The sequence below is a fragment of the Asterias amurensis genome, chromosome 1 (assembly GCF_032118995.1).
Source record: "Asterias amurensis chromosome 1, ASM3211899v1".
NCBI classification, from domain to species: domain Eukaryota; kingdom Metazoa; phylum Echinodermata; class Asteroidea; order Forcipulatida; family Asteriidae; genus Asterias; species Asterias amurensis.
In genome coordinates this window covers 34,487,438-34,509,825 of record NC_092648.1, presented here as the reverse complement: position 1 = coordinate 34,509,825, position 22,388 = coordinate 34,487,438, and the positions used below count along the sequence as shown (strand labels likewise).

General features: G+C 38.1%; 1 protein-coding gene across 2 annotated transcripts in view; it reads left to right on the top strand.

The window, feature by feature from the left end:
- Positions 1-22,388, top strand: part of LOC139937866 (synaptosomal-associated protein 25-like) — a 131,729-nt gene that overhangs the window by 98,469 nt on the left and 10,872 nt on the right. Inside the window, exons 4-7 of one of the 2 annotated variants that reach the window (XM_071933241.1) lie at positions 7,698-7,746; positions 10,790-10,907; positions 12,054-12,191; positions 12,666-12,810. In XM_071933241.1, the coding sequence (XP_071789342.1) occupies positions 7,698-7,746; positions 10,790-10,907; positions 12,054-12,191; positions 12,666-12,810 (450 nt within the window). Of the gene's footprint in view, positions 1-6,365; positions 6,415-7,697; positions 7,747-10,789; positions 10,908-12,053; positions 12,192-12,665; positions 12,811-22,388 lie in introns of both variants that reach the window. The other variant, XM_071933231.1, reaches the window with a different exon arrangement.

Here is a 22,388-nt window from a genome sequence, read left to right as displayed (position 1 = left end):
ACTGTTGCTAAGTTACATTCCTGAGCTCATGTATATCCTTATATTGTAACACTCTCTTAGCGCAGAGTATGGTGGAGTGATATAATCTAGAATCAGGATGCATTGTAGCGAGGTCTACCTCATCAGGACACCTGGACAAAGCTTCAGCACCTGCTGTTAATACACCCCTAGTCTAATCAAACCTGGCATGTTAAGCTGACAGTTGACAGATATTATACTCACGCTCATCACGACCACACCATCTATAAAAGACTGACAATGTTTTTCTTCTTCGTCACGAGCCTTGACCAAGCAATGGAGGGTTTTTTATTTCATTTTTATGAAATTTCATTATAGACTTGAAATTTTAGAAAAGTGTCAAGCCCTGACAAGATACTTTGCCGGGGTACAAAAAGAAAATTGTTTGCTTTTGAGATGGAGATCACTTTATCGTGTCTTTGGCAACAGACATACAACAGATTAGAATAATTGTGACACCTCAAGCAGCACCCCATGCAAGACCCATGATGCGCCCCTGCAGCACCCCATAGCGGGACCCATGACGCACCCCATTGCAACACTCAACCTCCTTGGACAGTTTTCAATTAGTGCATTGGCATTCAATTGGTAGACGTCAAAAACATTTGATGTGTCTTTAGGTAGGTTCACACTTTGGTAATGGCCTCATCAATGGACCCTTCCCATGAAATATGCTAATTACATTCACGCATGCGTACAGACCCTGTTGGTTGGCAAACGCCATAGAGTTGTGCACTAAGCAGACGCGCCTGCGTCACGCACCCATTAGCCGTGTACAAAACAGCGCGATGTTCCCTCTTTTTGCCAACCAAAATGTTAGTGCGCATGCGCTACGTGCAATTTACATATTTCATGGGAAGGGTCTATTATGTTACTCTATCAGAAAGCTTAGTTGTTAAGAAGATAGCAATGGTGGTATCTAAGCATCCTGCATAATTATTTCGTCTGAAATGCTCCAGCTTTTACAATTGCACACACACACAAAACAAAATTGCAAGAATTATTCACCTTTAAGTTGAATTGCTGATGTGAAGGGAAAAAACATTCTATAGATTAAGAAGGTGAATAACTCTCTTCCCTGGTAATCATTCCTAATTGAATGTAAACTGAATCAACAGCACGTACTTACCAGTGATATATGCATTCTACCCTGAAGATAAAAGTGATTGGCTCGTAACAGTCAGGCTGCACATTCTGGTTTAGTTCCCTGACTTCTTTTTGAAAATGTATTGAAATAAGATGGCTCAGACGACTTAAGAAAATGATAACGGTGGTTCTTATATAGCGTACAAATCCGTCACTCAGTGATGCTCATTTCGCTTGGACATTAATGGATACAAGTGAGATTTATTTCCTGTTAATATTGTTGCCATAGATCAATGCAATTTATTGGAATGTTAGGAAGTGACAGTAAACTTTCAATATTTGTCTTTCTGCATAATGATTATTGTTTAGTGTACAATGATTCTTCTTCTTTGATTTTCAAGCTGTATTTGGACTGCTCCAAAACTGCTCCAAATGAAACCATTTCCAAATCTATGCTTAAAATTTTTTTTGTTTGTGTAAAAGCTTGAGGCCAATTGGGTGGGAGGTTAGTGAAAGGCTATATTAGTACAGTTTGCAAGTATTATTATTGGGGATGCTTGCTTGTATAAGTGAGTTAATTATTATCAACTCAAAATAAACTCGCCATTTTGTTTCTGGCCGTAAGTCTTGTCCCACGTTACTGATCAAAATCCCATGAAACAAAAAAAGTACAACATGCACAGATGGCTCGTACTCCAAGAGTATTTAAAGGGTGTATGAATTCATCCTGAACGAAAGAGCGAAAAAAAGAGGGAAAAAATTATGACAACACCTGTAAGGAAAGCATGGCGCATTGGAAAAAAATGGGATCAACATCACGTATTGACACAAAATCCTGTAACCGATATACTTCCCTCGAATTGGACCGTCTAAATTTAACCAAATGTGCTTTTAAAAAGACGAGGAGGGAAGAAGAAGAGAAGGAAAACTCTTAAAATAGACGGAGCGGCTTGAATCTCTCTCTGATCAATAGGATCATTCTCAATACTCTGTCCCTCTCCGAAGCTTTGAAAACCGCACGCAGAAACACTACTTAAAATGCCATTTGAGTGTATGCTTAAGGCACTTGCATATCCTCCTCTGACTGTAGAAAGTAATAAAAGATGCAATGGTTCATGTGTTTAAACACAGTGCATGTGGTCCTCGACAGGGGGGGTTTATTTTTGAAGGCTGTGATGCATGGAAGCTCTAATCGAACGCTGCAGTCATCATGAAATCTTGTAGCCAAACAATAATTGACAAGATTGGGATTTTGAGGGTTTTTTTCTTTCTTTTCTTCTTCTCTCCCTACGTTCGGTTCATGCGAGGGGGTGGTTTAGCTAAGGGGATGTCGAATTGTGTTTGGGTTGCGTTTTTTAAATATTTATTTGTTTGTACCATTTATTATGAAATAAATTGAATAATCAACGTGGAATTCGTAAGACGTAATATATATGCGCATTTTGATAACTGCGAAGGAAAGTGTAAGGAGGACAAAATAAGAAGAGCTTGCCTCAATTAAAGAGCTTTGTCACCCGTCTGATTTACTCTGAAGTATTTGGGAATCAACTAATGTACGATATCCAGTAGAATTTGGCCACATAGCATCATTTATTCAAGACAGGAGCCTAAATCCCTTCTACTTTAAAAGAAGCAAAAAGACCCTCAAGAGATTAGGGAAAAAGGCTGGGGGATTGAAAATAAGAAAAAGGAAGAAGGGTATCTTCGATCATCAGACAAAAGCTAATACACACTCCAGATAGTGCTGGCTGGACGTATTTAGAATCCAGTCTTAGGTGAATTCAGCGTTATTTGTGTGCGTCCATCAAAGGACAATACCCAAGTGAGGAAGCGCTGTGCACATTGGCCACTAGAGACCCTGGATGCTGTGATGAATGTAAACCTAAGATGGCTTCAGGTTATTATGGCGCACTGTCTCCATGCATTTAACGTAACCATCTTCGTCGCAAACATCCCCCTTGGATGCATTTCTTATCCCGTGGAATGTTTTTCACCGCGGTGAATTCTCCCTGATTTCTTATGTTTTTTTCTTGAACATCCAAACCCTGGTTTATATCGAGAGATGATGTTTACTTTCTGTAAAAATGTTCCCGGGTAAAAATACCTTTTAGACAAAAGAATATTATAAGTTCTTATCTTGTGCAATGTTTTTCGCTGAGCCAATTTCTCCCCTATTTCATGTTTTTTGTGTGTGTTTTTTGCATTGGTTGATAGCGAGGGATGATTTTAGTTGGTGGGGAGAGAGTCTGCAGCTTTCTGTAAAATGTTCCAGGTATCTTTTTCTCAAAATAATAATATATCTTCTTATCATGTGCAACGTTTCAACAGAGCTATTTCATGTGGTGTTTTTTTTCTGATATCGGGGGATGGATATTAGGGGAAGAGTTTTTTTATATAACTTTCTGCAAAAGACTTCTGTGTGAATCTTTCGACAAGAAAGACAGAATACTGTACTGCTCTAGGATGTCTCTCTTCTCACTCATCTACCAGTGACGTTTACTAATGAAACACTAGTTACAACATTTGAGCTGGGTTCGAGGTGCGGAAATACGCTTGGCTGATGATAACCCTATAGTGACCAGACGTCAGAGCAACTTAATAAGAAAAACTGACGAGTCAATTGTTTCATGCTCAAAGCTTCTTCATGTGACAGGAGTGTCATCTCTGCAAAGACCTCTGTATTTTATTACACCTGTGTCATGGGCTTTTATTTCTCCATTTCTCAAGCTTTTGAAGCTGCCGATCAAGTAAATTTTGTCAAACTCTCAAGCAACAGACCTGGACAGATTTCAGAATATTTTTTAGAATGGGGGGGGGGGGTGTTGCACTATGCAAATTTACAAATCTTAAGTAATATCTGCACATGGGGCTTATTTGAAATCATGGCTGACTTTGGCTTGGAAAAGAATATGTGACTTGTAAAGTAAAGTCAAAGCCTTAGCTTTATTCTACTTAACTTCATTTTGAAGTTTTCAAGGTGTTGTTTGTGTTCACTATATTTTTGTGTTGGTTTTTCTTTCTTTTTGTGTGTGTTTCTTGATCTATTTTCTGTATTTAATTTGATTTTGGCATTGCATGGTTTAGTTGTTACGTGAATTCACATCAACCCCCATGATAAGATACTTGATTTAACAAGGCCCTGGGAAAAATCCACAATTACTTAACTACATCGAGAATCACGCAACCATGGGGTGTCTGTACACATTGGGAATCAAGTACAGCCGCATACAGACCCACACAATCGTACTAATGCGATTTACTCGCTGATTTACGTCCATGTTCCCACCACAATTATGCCTGTAAATTTGATTTCGGAAATGTTTTTAATTTGCCAGAGCTGGTATATATTGGTAACAATGGCTGGTGATTAAACATGCATGGGGGAAATCAAATTTTATTTCGGGATTCTTCTTTTTGTTTCCTTCTTTTTTGGGGGGAAAGATGAAGAGCAAAAAAAAAAAAAAATGAAATCAATCGTTAAATCTAATTTGTACCGATCGAGGACACAGTTTTGGGAATTTTCAGGATTTCAAATTTGTCATAGATTCTGCCCTGTGATACTTTGTCCCTTGTGCTTTTTATGATTTCACCAGAATTTGGGGATTCATCTTTTAAGGCAAACAAGTGAAAAGAAGCAATTAAAGATTTCAAAAGCTTGACTTAAATATCATTAAATAACATTCAATATAATGAGGCCATTAAATCATTGATAAAATCAAATGCATCTGCTTTCTGCCAATGGGAGATTTTGGAATGCTAGGTGGCAGCAGACTTACCAGGTATATTTATGCTTTTTTTAAATGTAGTTTTGAGCATTTGACATTGCCAAGAACAATGTATTTTACCTGGTTAGTCTGCTGCCACCTAGAGTCATTAAACGTTTCCACTAAAAGTAGTAAGTGATACATTTTTGCTGACCCCCCCCCCCCCCAAAAAAAAAAAAATGCGATCTGAATTTTTCACAAATATAAACAGTATATATTTAAAAAAAATCAAAATCTGTCTGGCATTGTAACATGCAGACATGAATTCTGTACACAAATTTTAAGAAATCAGAATACATTTGTGGACCTAGGGGGACAAAAATGCATACATTTATAACTAGACGAGAAACTGCATCATGAGTGTATTGTCTTCTGTTGAATGGGGTAATTACTGGCTATTGACAGCCATTTCAATGTCATAGTGAACGGCAAGCATAGAGTTGATGCTTGCATGTACATGAGATGTGTGGTGGGGTTGGGGAGGGGGTTCCCTTGGGGGATTTTTTTACATCCAAGGCCAATTTCAAAGAGTTAATATGATATTTGTTGTCCCCCAAATCTGATAAATATTATTGATGTTTTTGTTTTGAGTTGTGTACAGCTGACAATTACAGATTATTTATTTTCATTTATGTTGTTTTGTTTACCTTACTTTTAATAAGCCATTTTGAGTTATGGCTAGGGTAGGCCTGGGCGAATTATTCAAATATCCGGTTAATGGCGAATAGGTTTTCCTATACGTAACCGCGAATGCCTTTTTTTTTTAACCGGATATCCGCATAGGGCGCGAATACCTATTTATAAACCGGATAGTTCTGTAATTACAACCAAGTAACCGGATATTCTTTAATATCCGAATATCCGCGGACGTCGGGCAACAACTGATAGGAATGTTTTGTTTGAATCCTTATGAAACTTCTATTAAGACAGCATAAAACAGCATAAACTAAGTATTTAACTATGCTCACCTCTGTGAAGAGTTAAAACAATGACATTTCTGACGTAATTTGTTCAAAGATTACAAAAGTTTTCCTTCACGTAGAGTCAATCACGATCAAAAGAAAAAGCAAATCGCCATCTTTAAATTAGATCTGGTTATTTTTATGAATGAACCGAGTGACACTGTCTGAAACTAATATCAATCCGCCCATATGATCTCATTCACAAACGAACAGTGCCCTCTAGCAGCTAAAAAAAAACACATTTTTAATTTTTTTTAATAGCGCCCTCTAGCGGCGAAAAAACTATTCGAATATCCGGTTAATTTCGGATAGTTGGCCAGCGGTATCCGAATATCAAAAATTCACTATTCGCCCAGCACTAGTTATGGCGGGCACACTACTAGAACACTATCAGGTTCGGGTACACTCCTATCACGCCCGCCAGCCATACCTCAAGAAGGCTTATTGAAATATTGTTCTAGTGTGTAATTTTTTGTTGATGATTTATTGTCATGCCTTTGTTACATATTGTATGTGTGCTTGTGTGTAAACATAGAGTCAGGATGTGGGTATCAAGACACTCGTTATGCTGGACGAGCAAGGAGGTATGTATCACGCGAGGGCGCTGTTGTATTGACGCACTCTCTGATTGAATTAATTGAACTATTTTTGCTGGTTCAGATTGATTGTGCTCACGATTTGTCTGTGCTGTATTTGATCATACAGTGTGGTTTTAATTACTTCGAAAGAAAAGGAGCAATTTATAAAAGGAGGTACTACCAAAGTTTTTCAAATAGCAAACAATTTTTTTTCTTCTGAGTGATTGCAGTGCGAATAAATTGAAGTGGAATTAATCTGAACTAACAAAAGCCACTGTAGGTTCACATCTGTTTATGAGACGTGTGAGAACTGCCTGCACCAGGGAGAAAGTGTTTAACGTCCGCAGAGTTCTCCTTGCAACTCATGGAATCACCAACAACCATCTGGACCGTTCTCTCCCTCTCTGCCTGGTGTGCAGATCTTACACAGATCACAACACGATGGCCTAATTACGAAACTGTATATTATGACGATTTCATTTATTATAATGTTATTGGTATCTTCTTCCCCCTTTTTATCTCTTTTCAATATTTGCTACTCATGGTGATGGATCTTCACTCCCCCCCCCCCTTTTTTTCACTGTACCTCCGTCCCCATGTACCATCTGGAACGTTTTTTATTTGTCACCGTTTTGTGTTGAATGTTTGAATGCTTCATTTTCAAACCGGTTCCATTTCTGAACAACTTTCTTTTGGCTTCTTTATCATGCTTCCCCTATGTTTGCTAACTTGTTCATTTCCATTCTATTTGTCATTGCCTGCCCTCTCTTTCCCCCCTCATCGATTTGATTGATTTTGACCAATCGCTCACTCCTCCTCATCCCAACTATCTCATCTTGATGTTCTTTTATCTATTAATCTTTTGATTTCATGCCCTGGTACAACCATTGCACCATATCCCTTCCCTCAACCCTGTTTTTCCCTTGTGCTTGTCCTCCATTAACTTCTTTTCTTACTCACTTTCCAAATCCTGTTTCGAAATCTATGTCCACATCCTCTCATCCTTGCTGTCAAATGTCTCAAACTCATTGTCACTCCCTCATTGTTGTCTTTCTTCTTCTTGTCACTCGTTTAATTTGCATGCTTACACTTTCCCCTCCGCCAATCTTTACCCGTCCTCATATCCGTTGTACATCCTCCACCCCACAAACCTGCACCCCATCCCCATGTCTGTACCCCATTCTGTGTCCCATTCTGTGTTCCATTCTGTGTTCCATTCTGTACTCCATTCTGTGTTCCATTCTGTACCCCGTTCTGTGTTCCATTCTGTGTACTCCATCAATCTATAGAGTAAAGAAGCTGGGATCCGGACTCTTGTTATGTTGGATGAACAAGGAGGTGACATCTTGACTCATTTCATTCTCTAGACAATGTGACATCGCTTGTTTACAATTAGAGCGTCCTCTGTTGATCTGTGGGCCAAATTTCATAAAGCTGTTTTGCAGAAAATACGACTTAGCCTATTTTTTTTCCTATGCAAAAAATTATTAGGGCACCAGTTGCAACAATTTAAAATGTATTGAATTTTGGCTGGAAAACAGTTTCTGGTTTTAAGGAAAAAATTTCTGTGCTTGGCAAGTTTTAATGCTTAGAGGCTTTATGAAATTGGGCCTTGGTGGCAAGCGCATTATGCATAGCATTGTTAAAACGATTATACAGGGTAGTACTGAAAACCCAGTCTACTTCTTCGCCTATATATAATTTTGATTAACTTGTGCTCGCCAGACCCCACCACATGTAAGATTCCAACAGAGGGCGCTTTGCTTGTGAACAGCTGATGCGCAGTCTAATAGGTGTCGTTTCGTGGTGGCATGTGTCCTTCATTAACCCTGGTTGCCTTGGTGATGGTGTGAATAACTTATTTGCTGATTGTATTATGTAATCCCTAGTACACCCCCCTTATACCAAATTAAACATATATTTGACACTCATTCAGTGACCATAGAAAGCATTTGTTCCAATAAATAAATTTAAAAAACTGAAATATTTGTCTAAAAGTTGGAGGAAAAAACTTCACGATTTTCTCGTAATGAAAGATTATTGGGTAAGTTCTGCAAACTCGGAGCTTTCAAAACCAATTATTGTACAATGTGTTTACTGGCACAAGTGTATTCTCTTTACTAACATGTATTATTGTAAAACTTCTATGCGTAGAACAGCATACCGCATACTAAAGTTGTGATGCAAAAGTGGTTCGCTTAAAAAAAAAAATTTAGGAGTTTTTGCCAAACTTAGAAAGACTTTTGATCATTCCATCTGAAACAATGGTACCGCTGATTTGATTCTATCATCAAAAGCATGGTAGTTTCTTCTTTGTTCAATGCATTTACTGTTAATTATTCATGAAACCAAATTGCTTCAATGAATAATAAACTCCAGATAAGATAAGCCTGTTGTAAAAAATATTTCCTCTGCAGCAAGGGGCTTAAATTTTTGATGTCGGCAGATTGGTCGCCATTGAGTTCCTGACATTTTCATTGGTTGCCAGTCTTAATAATTTCCAAAATGTTGGTATAGAATACATGTCGCACTTTTGGTGTTTTTTTTTCTTCTTCAGATTTAGTGAGTGTTGGCAATAATCCCTTGACAAACTTAGTAAAAATTGTAATGTTGCCTATGAAAAAAATTATTTATGTCATTTTTGTATGAGTAGAATAGATACTTGAATGTCGTAACTTTGTGTCAGTTTTAAAATAACAAAGTTGTGTTGTAAACTTTTGTTGTAAAAGTGGATTGGGGCCCTACTGGTGCAGAACAAAAAGTCAAATGATTGTAATCCTTTTGGAGTCACCCATTTTGACTTAATAAATGAAATGCTTTTCTAAAAATTACTTTGATCAATCAGAAGCATGCTTTGCATCGTATCATCTGATCTGACGGAAACTAAAAACAAAATCCTTCTTAAAGGAATGAGAAATGTCCGACTTTTATCAAAAATCCATCTTTTTTTAATGGTGAAAAACAGTAGTTGATATTTTCTTCAGATATGAACAAATTAAGCACTTTGATGTACTTCTCTAGCGCTAAGGATATTGTTTCCAGAAACAAAGGATACCAAAGGGTGAAAATGTTATCATTTCAACATGCTGCCTAACATTTTGATCATAGTTTTCGGACTATTTTTTTCACAGCAATTACTTTCACTCCTGTCCTAACAAAGAATGACAACGTTAACAAATCACTCTATACTGAGGGTACCCTTCCCATACCATAACCATACAGACTCTTCTTGTGATTTAACAATCTTGGTGTACTGTGTGTCTCAAAAAATATTATACACTTTTGAAATGGCTGCCGAATAAAAAGTATATGATTCTGGAAAAAAAAAGGTTTAAATGTATGGATAGCTTATGGATTTTCATATGACACCAAAAAGTCTAAAAATAATTCATGCTTGGGTGAGCACTGCACACTTTTGTAAGTTGCCCAGGAGATAGCCTTCCAATTTGTGAGAGATAAATCCTTTGAAGCTTACAAAATTCAATCCAAGATGTTGGCTACTTATTCTTCATGTCTATGAGTTACCTGAAGAATAAATAGCAAACATCTGTGTCATTCCTTTTTTTCAACAAACCGTATTTGAATAATCAATTTACATAATCCTCATCTGGTTATAAGTAAATCAATGAGATGTTCGACTAATCTTACGAAAACTTAAATGTGGGGTGAAGGTTTTTATTCAAAGTCACATATAAAACATATGTAAATTGCAACATGTACCATTACCACATTCTGACTCCCATGAACACACCAATAAGTCTACCAGGGAAAGTTACAAAGCTACATTAAAAAAACGCAATTCCTGTTCACTCATGCATAACAGTTTGGTTTAATAAACCATAAAATTCACTCAACAAACCCACACTGATCGTATTAATCATAAATTTATCACATCACCCTCATTTTTGTAAGCTCCGAAGGACTACCTCTCACAAATTGGAAGGCTAATTCCTGCGCTACCTAATTTTCATGCCCTTTTCAAAAAAGGAGCAGTGCTTACCCAATTATGAATTATTTTCAGACTTTTTGGTGTCATTTGAAACTTTAGTCCATAAGCTATATATACATAAATACCATTTCCCCCAGAATCATACATTTTGTATTTGGCAGCCATTTCAAAAGTGTATATAGTTTTTTTTAGACACCCTGTTTAAAGCCCAAATCATACATACTTCATCCGAAGTGAATAATGATGGCACATCTCTATTCGCAGCGAATATTTTGAAGGAGTTGAGCACAACTAAACTGTTACTATTTATTCATTGCGAATTTGTGTCGTCAAAATTCATATCACAGCGTAGGAAGTATGAATCGGGCTCAACCGCTCATGATGATTAGAAGGTGTTTTTTTAACTGTTTGATTTGATGTATTGTTTGACAGAGCAACTTGATCGAATTGAGGAAGGAATGGACCAGATTAACGCTGACATGCGAGAAGCAGAGAAGAATCTCACTGGATTGGAGAAATGCTGCGGACTGTGCGTCTGCCCATGGAAGAAGTAAGAAAAGCATTCCGCACTAATGACCTCACTTTTGCTTAAAATACCCGGCTAATACACCACCTACGCAATCAATGTGTCATCGACGCACCAAACTGCGCTACTAGTAGTGTAGTTAAGTTCTGGGTAAACAATTTGGATGTACGCACACGTAAATTGTTCACTTTTGTCTGAGATCAAGTTACTTTGCTTTTACTTTAAGCACTAGTGTGGAATTCTAATTAAGGAGTAGAAGTAAAAAACAGTGTTAACGCTAGTCTTGGTTTCAAGACGCTCGAGTGATTTAGTCATGAAAGACCTAACCGCTATCTAAATCGCTATCACCCAGCGAACAGCTTGCCACTAGAGGGCGCTATCATTCTTGTAATTGCTATCACGCCACAAACTACTATAGGTGATTAAGCGGTTACAGGAATGATAGCGCCCTCTAGTGATGAGTGTTTTAGATGGCGATTTTGTGTCTACATTACTGGAGCGTCTTGGAACCAAGACTAGGTCAACTCTTACAATTACAATGTCATCATAATTGATGTTCAGAGCACCGCTGGTTCAATGTTCACATTTAATGTTGTGGACGAAAAGTATTGTGCATAGACGGATCCATTAAGCTCCGCCTTATTGCGTATTGACCAATCACAACGCAACGAAGGTCCGACAAATAAGGTCCGACATGAGTGCGCGTATATTGGCGTGCGCGACAGAGTTGTGCAGAAAGGCATTGGAGAGCCCCACGTGTTCTTGCTCACACGTGCGTCGTGGGCGGAGCTTACTGGATCGGTCTATTGGTCTCAAGTTCTGGTGGCCAAGTCACCAGGATGTAGGTTCGGATCCCTGTCATGACACTTGTGTCCTTGGGCAAGACACTTAACTATAATTGCTTCTCTTTACCAAGGGGTATACAGGGTACCTGTGAGGGCTTACATGTAGATGGTTCTTGTGATTGATTTAGCTTGGTGCACTAAAATTTTAGCAGCACAGGCTGTATACTCTTTAGCTCCCAAGGGAGGTGAGATGGTTTAAGGAATGAAATAAATTGCCCAGTGACCAGGGGTAATATTATTGGATTGCCATGCCATGAGCATCAGATTTGAATGCCATCTGAGAAGCCACTATTATTATTTATCATTATTTACCCACTCTTTTAAGATTCATGGGTTTTGAGAAGGGAGACGACTACAAGAAAACATGGAAGTCTTCTGAGGACGGCAAAGTCAACTCCAATCAGCCGATGCGGATGGAGGACAACCGCGACGGCAGTGGGATGCCCTCAACCTACATTACAAGGTATATAACATATCTTGATTCTTCCTGCAGCCCTGTTCACACTGTATCTCTTATCCCCGTGGAATGCAGCCCTGGGGGAGGCCTGTGAGTTTTTTTTTTAAACCCATGGTTACCCTGGCGCACTTGCCTGGAGAGATCAGGGGTATAGTGTGAAAGACCCAGCCATTATTCCCACGGGGTTGGCCCCAGGGAACAGAAAAATGACACTGTTAAGGGAGCAGACATTAGCTATCTGTTTCCTTTTTTTTTCTTCTTTTCAAAAAGCTTAATGACCTCACGTTTCGAATCTAGAAGAGTCTTTCTCAGAATGAAAAATCCGTTGAGAAGGGCTGTGCTGTGGTCAAAACGCCTAGACACAAAAGATATGTGCACTCAAACAACCGATCATTTTTATTACTAAGCAATTTTCAACAGCCGATTCACCCTTTTTTCCTCTCTCCCAATTTTTCTTTCTTTCTGAAATTCATGATACAGGATAACAAATGATGCTCGCGAAGACGAGATGGACGAGAACCTGCAACAGGTTAGCGGTATTGTGGGTAATCTACGCCACATGGCCATCGACATGCAGAGCGAGATCGGATCTCAGAATCGACAGGTGGATCGCATCATTGATAAGGTAGGGGTCATTATAAATGGAGTAGCTCGTAAAGTTCTCCGGCCAATCAAACAAGGAGTCATTCTAAATAGAATAGCTTGTAAAGTTCTCCGCCAGTCAAACAAGGGGGTCATTCAAAACAGACTAGCTCATAAAGGTATCCGACAATCAAACAAAGAATCCAGATAACATTCAGTCCAGGCTCCTTACAGCAGATGAGTTGGGGGTTGGGTCTTTGCTTAATATTTCGGAAGTCAAAGAGGGATTTGTCATATTGGGAGGGGAGTTTCCGAGGAACTCTGAAGGGGAGGTACAACATTGGCGTTGTCAACGACGTGTTTCAAGTTATCAAAGACTCATCAAAATTGGTTTGCTTCCGGTGCTTCAAATTTTTTAAGAAAATAAAAAATGGAAACAATTTCTTACTGAGGTTCCAGAGTGTAGTGTCTCAAACTTTGAGGTAAACCTCAGCCCTGGTTATTTTTGCAAAACCTTGCCTTGTGTTTTTTTTTAACCACTTTCTTAACACACTTGATTTGATTCAAATATTATTACCATCTATATATGGCAGCCAACTCTGACATCAGTTCAAAAGGATTTTTTTATTCAAAGCTAAACAGAACAAAAGATCAAAAACTTCATTTTAAAAAACAAAACCCAAAGCCAATGTTGTATGCTCCCATCGAACTGGTCACCGGCTCCTTCATATTCTGGATGTGATACAAACCTCCTTGCTGCTACCCTTCGCTTTAATAATGGGGTTTAGCTCTGACCTCATTAAACTACATCAAAGGATCTTCTCGTAAATTGAAAAACAAATGGGATCCAATTTCAAAGGGTTGACGACATTTGCAGCTGTGGTTCTAGTAATTGGACTGTTGGGAGCTAAAAGTCCTGACCAAGTATAAAATGACCAATGTGATTAATTTGTAATTTATTGTGAGATATCTGTATATATTTATGCATCAGTTATTGTGTCAAGCACCTTGTTAAGTGAAGTTGTGACTTTCAATTTTTGTTTTTTGATGTCAGCCATGTAGTGTATGCCTGTCGTCAGGAATGATTGTTTTGGGGGTTTTTGATTTGTGTAGTATAAATGTCTGCATGTTGTCTTTTATGTGCATCATTTTTACCTCTGAGTGTTCTATGTTAAGACTTCATTTTTTGTTTTGTTTTACTGAATCGAAGGTAAGTTTATTTTTTTCGTTGGTTGACTTTTTTTACTTGTGATATGTAAATCTCACTGCTAAAAGGGAAGCTGGCTGGCTAATATGATCAATAATTTGGGGTTGAACAAAGGAAAGTTAACTTGAGCATGACTTGAATCCGCGGCCTAAAGATTAACTAGTAGGCGCTCAATCCACTGAGCTATCTAGCATAGTGGTCTACCCCCACAAAGATATTGACATAGTAGGGCGACCATTCAACATTACCGCTAGATAGTTCAGTTAGTCAAGTGCTGGAATGTGTTTCAAAATTCAAATTAATTCTAAAAAATTAGAACAATGTCATTAGTGGGAACAAGTCTAGGCCTCCCTCGAAATGCTGGCATGCTGGGTGTGCGCAGACATTCTGCAATTTTCATTGTATATTTCATTTGGGAAAATAACAAATGTACCTGGTAAGTCTGCTGCCGCCTAGCGTCCCCAAAAGTCTCTCCAAAAGTTGCATATAAATTACCTTGGCCCAATTTCATGGAGCCGCTTATGCTCGAAAAGGTATGCTAACCAGAATGAGGTTACCTGAGTTAAATACAATGTCATAAGTATCCTATGATTGGTATCCTACTTATTTTAAATACAATGTCATAAGTATCCTATGATTGGTATCCTACTTATTTTGTTTAGCAGGAATTTTTTAAAGCAATAGTTGCTCGAGCAGCTCAATGGAATCGGGCCCTGTTTTAATATTGAGAGTTTTTCGCTCTTTTAGATTTCTTTATTTTCTTTCTTCTTTGATGTAATCTTTGATGTAATGTGATGTAAACTTAGCAGCCAGGGTTGGTCTCTAATCCCATAACCACCAAATATCTCTTTAAAGGCAGTGGACACTATTGGTAATTACTCAAAATAATTATCAGCATAAAACCTCACTTGGTAATAAGTAATGGGGAGAGGTTGATAGTATAAAACATTGTGAGAAACGGCTTCCTCTAAAGTGACGTAGTTTTCGAGAAAGAAGTATTTTTCCACAAATTTTGATTTCGAGACCTCAGATTTAGAATTTGAGGTCTGGAAATCAAGCATCTGAAAGCACACAACTTTGTGTGACAAGGGTGTTTTTTTCTTTCATAGTTATCTCGCAACTCCGACTACCAATTAAGCTCAAATTTTCAAAGGTTTGTTATAAGCATATGTTGAGATACACCAGGTGAGAAGACTGGTCTTTGACAATTACCAATAGTGTCCACTGTCTTTAAAACAAAACAAAAACAGGAAGAATTCATGAATGTTGAATTTCTTGGAGAGATAAACCTGAGATAGAGCCTCTGGAAGCGATAAACTAAGAAAACGTACCAAGATCTAGCAAGCTAATAATAATAAGAATAAAGACTTGTAATGCGCACCTGTCCACCCTGCTGGGTGTTCAAGGCGCAGTAAAAACCAAAAACAAAACGAAAGAAAACAGACACAACAAAGTTAGTCCTTGAAAAAACTGTGACATAAGATAATTTTTGAGAAGAGATTTGAATTTTGTGGTACAAAGACAAGATCTCAGATTAAGTGGAAGAGAGTTCCAGATGCGTGGCGCAGCTGAGGAAAAGAACCCGTCACCCGTCGTGTGTTGAGACTTGGGTTCAATGAGAGGCCGATTCAAGCTGAAGATGAGCAAGGAGTTTCATGATGAAAGAAAATGAGGTAGCTCACCGATTGCATCAGGATGTGAGGCCCCCCCCCCCCCCCCCCCCCATGGAAGGACTCTCATCAGACACCCCTACCCCTACGATGATCCAATCGTCCTGACCAACCAAGACACGTAGTGTAATACCAATTAGTTGTCTCTGTAGGCAAACTGATCAAGGTAATAAAAGCCAGACAGCAACAACGTACTCGCACCACGATTGAAACTTCCGAGTCAGAAAAGCTGGAGGGGGGGGGGGGGGGAGGGGGGGCGGCGGGGAACATTGCCACAAATTTATCGCCAGTGTCAAATGAGCAATCACTTTACACACTTTCCTAATATAGCCGTTAGATTAATCCTCAGTGTTTTGTGTGGAGATCGGTAGTAGCTAATATTACCGCAGAGGGAAGATACTATGGTGGCCTACTTCGTTGCGGTTCTATTATTCCGAGAAGAGAAAACAGAAATAGGCAGACTGGCTACTAGGTTGTTGTGGGGTTTTTATTTTGTGGTTAATATTTAAGTGTAGTGAAGTGCTACTTGTTGTTGCCTGATGAAAAGTAATGTGTCGGTAAAGTGAATTTGTAGATTGGAAAGTAATGCATGTTGCTGTTGTGGTCTGTGTGGGTAACTGGATTAATTTCAGACTGCATGGGTGTTTATTTCGATGGCCATATCACTCTTGCTTGTTGTGTATCATATATATTTATATTTTCCAAATAACTGATTTGAGGTGTTGATTTTGAAATGGTGTGGGCTTTTATTCATCATTTGTCTTTAATAACACTTTTCTTACTTCCATCTCATGGTTTTTTTGTACTTTTTTATTTCATTTGTTTTCCATTCCATCCTTTCCACCTATCATCCTCTCATGCAATAAATCTATTGCTAAATCACAAAATCTTGCATCACCCTTCTCCTCCTGACAAAAAAACCTTCCTAAAAACACACTCATATGAAACATTTCTTGACATTCACCCTGTCAAACACCCACCTCTGGTCTTTCACCTCTGACCTGACCTTTGACCTCCGGTCACACTATGCATACCTCTGTACCTATAGGGCGGATCCAATGTTGATCGTCTTTCTGCTGCTAACGAGCGTGCCAGTAAGCTGCTGAAGTGAGCAGGTTCAAGCTCTGGGGGCTTCATCCTTAATACCTACGTCTATTCATCATACCAGCACTCGCTTCCATCTCTGCATGGGTTCATCTTCATCTACTGAGGGGTTTTTTTCTTTTTAAATTTTGTTTCTCCATCGTTATTATTTTTTATCGTGATTTAAAAAAGGGTTGTTAAACGTGGTACTTGCTCAAAACCACAAACTAAATGAACATTTAGTTTATTTTATACCTCTTTTTTTCTTTTTTCTTTTTAGTATAAGATGAATTTCTTTATATGCAAATTGATCAACACTCCTCTTCAGTATGGAAACCATCTTTTGGAGATTCTGGGAAAAAAATTCCTCTCAATTTCTTGATGTTATTAATAAAATTCTTGTCAAGTAATCAAAACGGTTTCCATCTGTAAGAAATTAATGGAGAGATTTATGCTAGAATTTCTATACAGAAAAGGGGGGGGGTAAAAAATTCACTCAGAAAAGGAATATTGATGACCAAAAGTAGGAGCAGATTTTAAATTGATTTGAAGTGAAATTCAATACAGGAAGCATTAAGGTAGCAGGCAGGAACGCCAAGTTATATCGGTTAATTTGCTCCAATTGTGTTGAACATGCTGGTGACCCAGATAATGCAGCTTTTAGTTGCACCTATTTATTCGCCAAATCGGGAACAGAGTTTTATGCCATAATATACTCATGATTTATCCGGGAGTTTGGTTTATCCACAAAGTTCTTTCGGTGTCTGTGGGTTTTCTCCTGGTCTTTTTCTCCTTCTCACTATTAAGTGCACAAAAGCCATCTTCTGCAATACTTCACACGCTGCAATTATCCTAGCAAGTCAAACATAAATTGCTGAAGGTCTATTTTTGATGCATAGTACCAGGCTGAGAAAATAACAGAGTAATGGTATATTATAAACCAGTAGGCAGTTGGCATCACCCTACATTAGGTTATCATTGCAGAGAACAGTATCTAACACCACTGCTACAGTTGGGTGGGAAACAACAATTGGGCTTGCTAGGTACAGCCTCATTTTAATATGCAAGTTTTATCTCATACTGCACTTAATATGAAGAGAAACTTAAAATGGGACAAAAAGTGGGACAAAATTCACTTGGTCTTTTTTTCCCTCTGCATTTTCTCCATATGCAACTCGCTCTGAGAGTACGTTCCCAAAGTGTTAGCTACCACCGGGGGGAAAAGAACCAAACTCTTTTCCAAATAATGTTCTTATAAAAGAAGAAAACAAGTTGACTTTTGTATTGGAGCACATCTCTTATCTCTTTGCAATGGAGAGAAATCAGTATGGTTGAGCTGTGGGGATGGACCAAGAAGTTGTTTTTATTTAAACACGTTCCTTTACCATCTGCTGCCATTTGCAAAAATGAACCAAAATGTTAAAGTCAAGACAACCATTATTTTGGTTTCATAATAAATGTTCCCCACTTGACATCACACAGTGTAAAATCTGTCATTTATTACAGGCAATGATACATTATTTTTTTATTGGAGAATTATCCAATAACTATGCATAAATACCATGTGCGGCACAAGGAAGTTTCGTTAAGTTCAACGCATGATTTGAGTGGAGAATCAAAACCAAAACCCAAATTTACGGTCAGAAAGATGACATTCAATTTAATAGCAACAAAAGTTACGGTGAATATTTTGGATGTAGTTCTCACATGATATAATAATGCAGGGTGGCTAGCGCAGTGTTTTCCACTCGGCAGACCAATTGAATATTATTATCAAAATCATCATTCAGGTTGTACTAATCGATAGTAACCCATTCCCAAACATCCATAGTAGTATGTGAAAGCTCTAAGTCACTCATACTTGTCACGGCCGGGGGGCAATGTCGAAAAGAATTTGAGCAGAAAATACACTTGTCGACAAGCGGCTAATGGACACGAGATTTAATTAAAAGCGGGTTTACTAAAATCAAAACACAATGAAGAACTTGATTAGCAAAACAACAATTTGCTCATTAACCTTATCAGTGAAATTGCCTGCTGGCTTTGAAGGTGTCATGGTTTTATTTGGAACGTTCATTAGGAATTTCACAATTCTGAATCATTTAGAGGAAATGTATTAGTGTATTACTTTACTCACTGCAGATTGTAAGCAGAGAGTACAAAATATCATTCAACTTAGAACAAATTAACTGTAAATGTATTTTTTTTCTAACAAATTGTGAATTTTTTTGGTAGCATGTTGCCAGCACAGCTCTTTTTCCAATTTCATGTTTCTTTAATTAAATCTAGCTCTCTTGTAATGGTAAATGCTGTATCAAATAATTGTATTGCGGGGATGGCATCTTGCTATCTGTTTTTTCCTCATGGCACTTAAAATGGTGGTGGTCTAATGCTAATTATGTATCTGCTCTGAGCACTGTTTTCATAAGACTGCGGCAGGTATTGTCATGGCAACGCATCTTTCTCTGCCTTTTTATGATTTTTTTCTCCTTTTCTGGACAATTATGAATCCAATCTCTGTCATGAACATTTCATTGGCGCACTTTCAAGGGGTTAGGTTTGAGTGGCTGAAATTAAAAATGGATTTTAGGAATTGAATGGCAGCATTTCTGTGTATTCGTGGAGATATTTTGTATTCACTACTGGTAGAGTGTCAGTTTTCTGGTAGAATTTCATTGTTTGGTCAAACGTAGCAATTTGGGGATTATTGTTTGAATTCCTGACTGAATCGAAGTCGGCCACAAGAGGTAGAATTTTCCAAATATCTCCCTGTTTTTTGCATGGTTGTTTTCACATTTTCACATTTCACATTGTCCGTCGTTTGGTTTCATTTCTTCATGTCAAAGAGCAGGGTTTACACTGGATTGAAAATCATGAATACAGAGGATATTTTTGGGGTTGGCAACAAAGCAGTTACATCAAACAGTATCCAAATCGTTAGATATATATCAGAAATATCCCAATGAAACACCTAAATCTAGTTCTCGTCAAATAATCAAATCAATACAAGCGTTTGGGTGTTTTACCCATATACACCAATGTGTGTTTGCACTGTGCTCTGTGGAAAAAATCACAGGCATATTTCTGGGGTGGGATTCGAACCCACAACCGTGTCATTACACACTTTACAGTTGATTCATAAAGTCGGCCACCCAGTTCTTGTCAAATGACTTTTGTCTTTTCTCTCTACTTGCATGGTTTCGTTTTCGTTTCGTTTTAATATCATTTCTGTACTTCAGCCAGAAGTTTGATGCAAATACTCTCCTTTGTCTCACATACTGTAATGGTTGTATGATGATGTGTAATTTATTCTCCCGTACTAACCAATTTGTTTTTGTTCCTAACAAGATTACAATAATGACCCCAGCACAAGTTTTTCCACCCACAAACACCATTTGTTATTATCTTGTTATCGTTGAATCCTTTTTGTTGTGATGTTACCAAAACCATGCTTCCAAAATGTATTATGAAAACACCAGACTAGATACAGTGGGGATTCCAGGGTCTGAAATATAGTTCTGCACATTGTTTGAATTCAAAGAACAGGAAAAAAGCTCATTGGATCCTTAGAGACAATTTGTTTGAAGTCTGGTACCTAGACCTTTCGAAAAAATTACTTTAATATTTTTGAATGTACACTATTTGTGAGGTTTTCCAATAACTTTCACTGATACCAGTCTTAACTTGAGCACGTAAACTTGAGCAGGTGTTTTCACAGAAGAATTCCACTAAGCAATCGCGTCATATTTGAATCTCAAATTGCTTTCTTAACATCCAGAAACATCGCTCACATTAGATTCACAAATATGCTCTAACAATGTTGCTATACTTTGATTTTGATAACTGATGTATGACCGATATGATAGATATTCACATGGTGATATCGCAAATCTCTCTTAGTTAGTAATACCTGTGGCAGTTGAAATGAAGCTGCCGTGTTTATTTTGATCCAATGATACCCATAGCCCTTTGTCAGTGTTGGGCCAATGTTGCCAGAGGGAAAGGAAACCGTTGATTGTGGCTTATGGCTTATGGCTTATGGCTTACTCTCAAATGGAAGCCCTGATATATTCAGAATGTCCAAGATGTTGTGATGTTACATGTACAGCCGAGATGATAAGAAAACACTTGAGTTGATTTCAAACTCACAAGAACTAATAATTAACTAGTCACCTTGCATAAATTAATCCACATGTTTGACAAAGCCATTCCTCATACTAATGCTTGTTGTGTGATGGATTGCTCACTCCTGATTATGTATTTCTCTTTTCTCCCTCTACCTCCCCCCACAAATCGCTAACCAACACCACCTCCTCCTCTTTCTTTGTTGATGTCCCGCCCCTCATCACCAACCCCCAAACAGGCTGATAGCAACAAAGATCGCATTGGGATCGCAAACAAGCGTGCTGAGACCATACTGAATAAGTGATGCGCTTGAAAACAAAGTGCCCCATCCCTGCGCCATGTGTATGTGTGTATGTTTCAACCTGTGTCTGCCCACCTGCAAAACAAAAACCAAAAATATACCTAATACCTGTCATGAGTTGTGCACTTGAGTGTCACCTTTGACCTGTTCTCCCATTGGTTGGTTTGTTGTTTATCTTTAACCCCATTGGTTGATTGCTGAGTTTGTTCATCACAGGGGTGCTTGGGTATATTACTGGGATGGTGTTCAAATGAATCACAACCACGTATCACAAAAAAGCACCTCGTCTCAATTGGTGAAGTGACAATGCCATTCATGTATGTTCGTTGAGTTAACACAATTGATGTTACACCATCCACAAAACGTTTCAACCAATTTGAACTGACTACACTGCTGCTTAACATCCACCGTATAATTAACATCTGCCATAAATGACATCCATCTTATTCGACATTCCACCGTTTGAAAGGTAAAATTGACACGAATGTTAATAACATAATGCAAGGGTTTGGGATCACAGGAGATGTTACAGTTTTCTGGCCAATTTGAAAGTCTCCAGAAATAAAACGTTCATAAAGGGATCTTTAAATTGGCATTAGAAGTAATTTTGAAAACTGAGACATTCATCCCATGTACAGGAATAACTGCTAGATAATTGTGTGCTTTTTAAGGTTCAGTACATTTGTTAAAGTATTACTGTTTCATCATCATTTTAAACTGACAAGTACTTCAACTCACTTTACAAACTTGAACATAATCCATTCTGTAGTAAAATGTAGATTTGTTACAACTATTTATTTCTAAAAACTTAAAGAGTTGTGCTCGCTGGTCCATGCTACCACTTTTATTCTTACTGACAAAAAGGCTGCTTCACTAGATTAATTGATATTTCATATAAAATGTGGAACACTGTACCCTGTTTCTTATTCTAGGTATTTTAGATTATTACTGCATCCAATTAAAGCCAATAGGTAACCCTTGATAAGGCAACACTTGTTGAGTCACTGGGACATTAGCCCCGCTCACACAAGAGCAATTTAGTAAGGGTCATAGCAAGCTTGTACCTCGTGTGAACAGACAACAATGTTTTGTACTGTCCAAAGTCCCTGGTAAAATCTTGACCAACACTGCTTCATTTTGTCGGATGTCCGGACCCACGTAAAAATCTTCCGCAAATGGAAGTTTTGACCGAGGACGTGCGCAAAATCATTGTGTGAATGATAGACTATCCATAT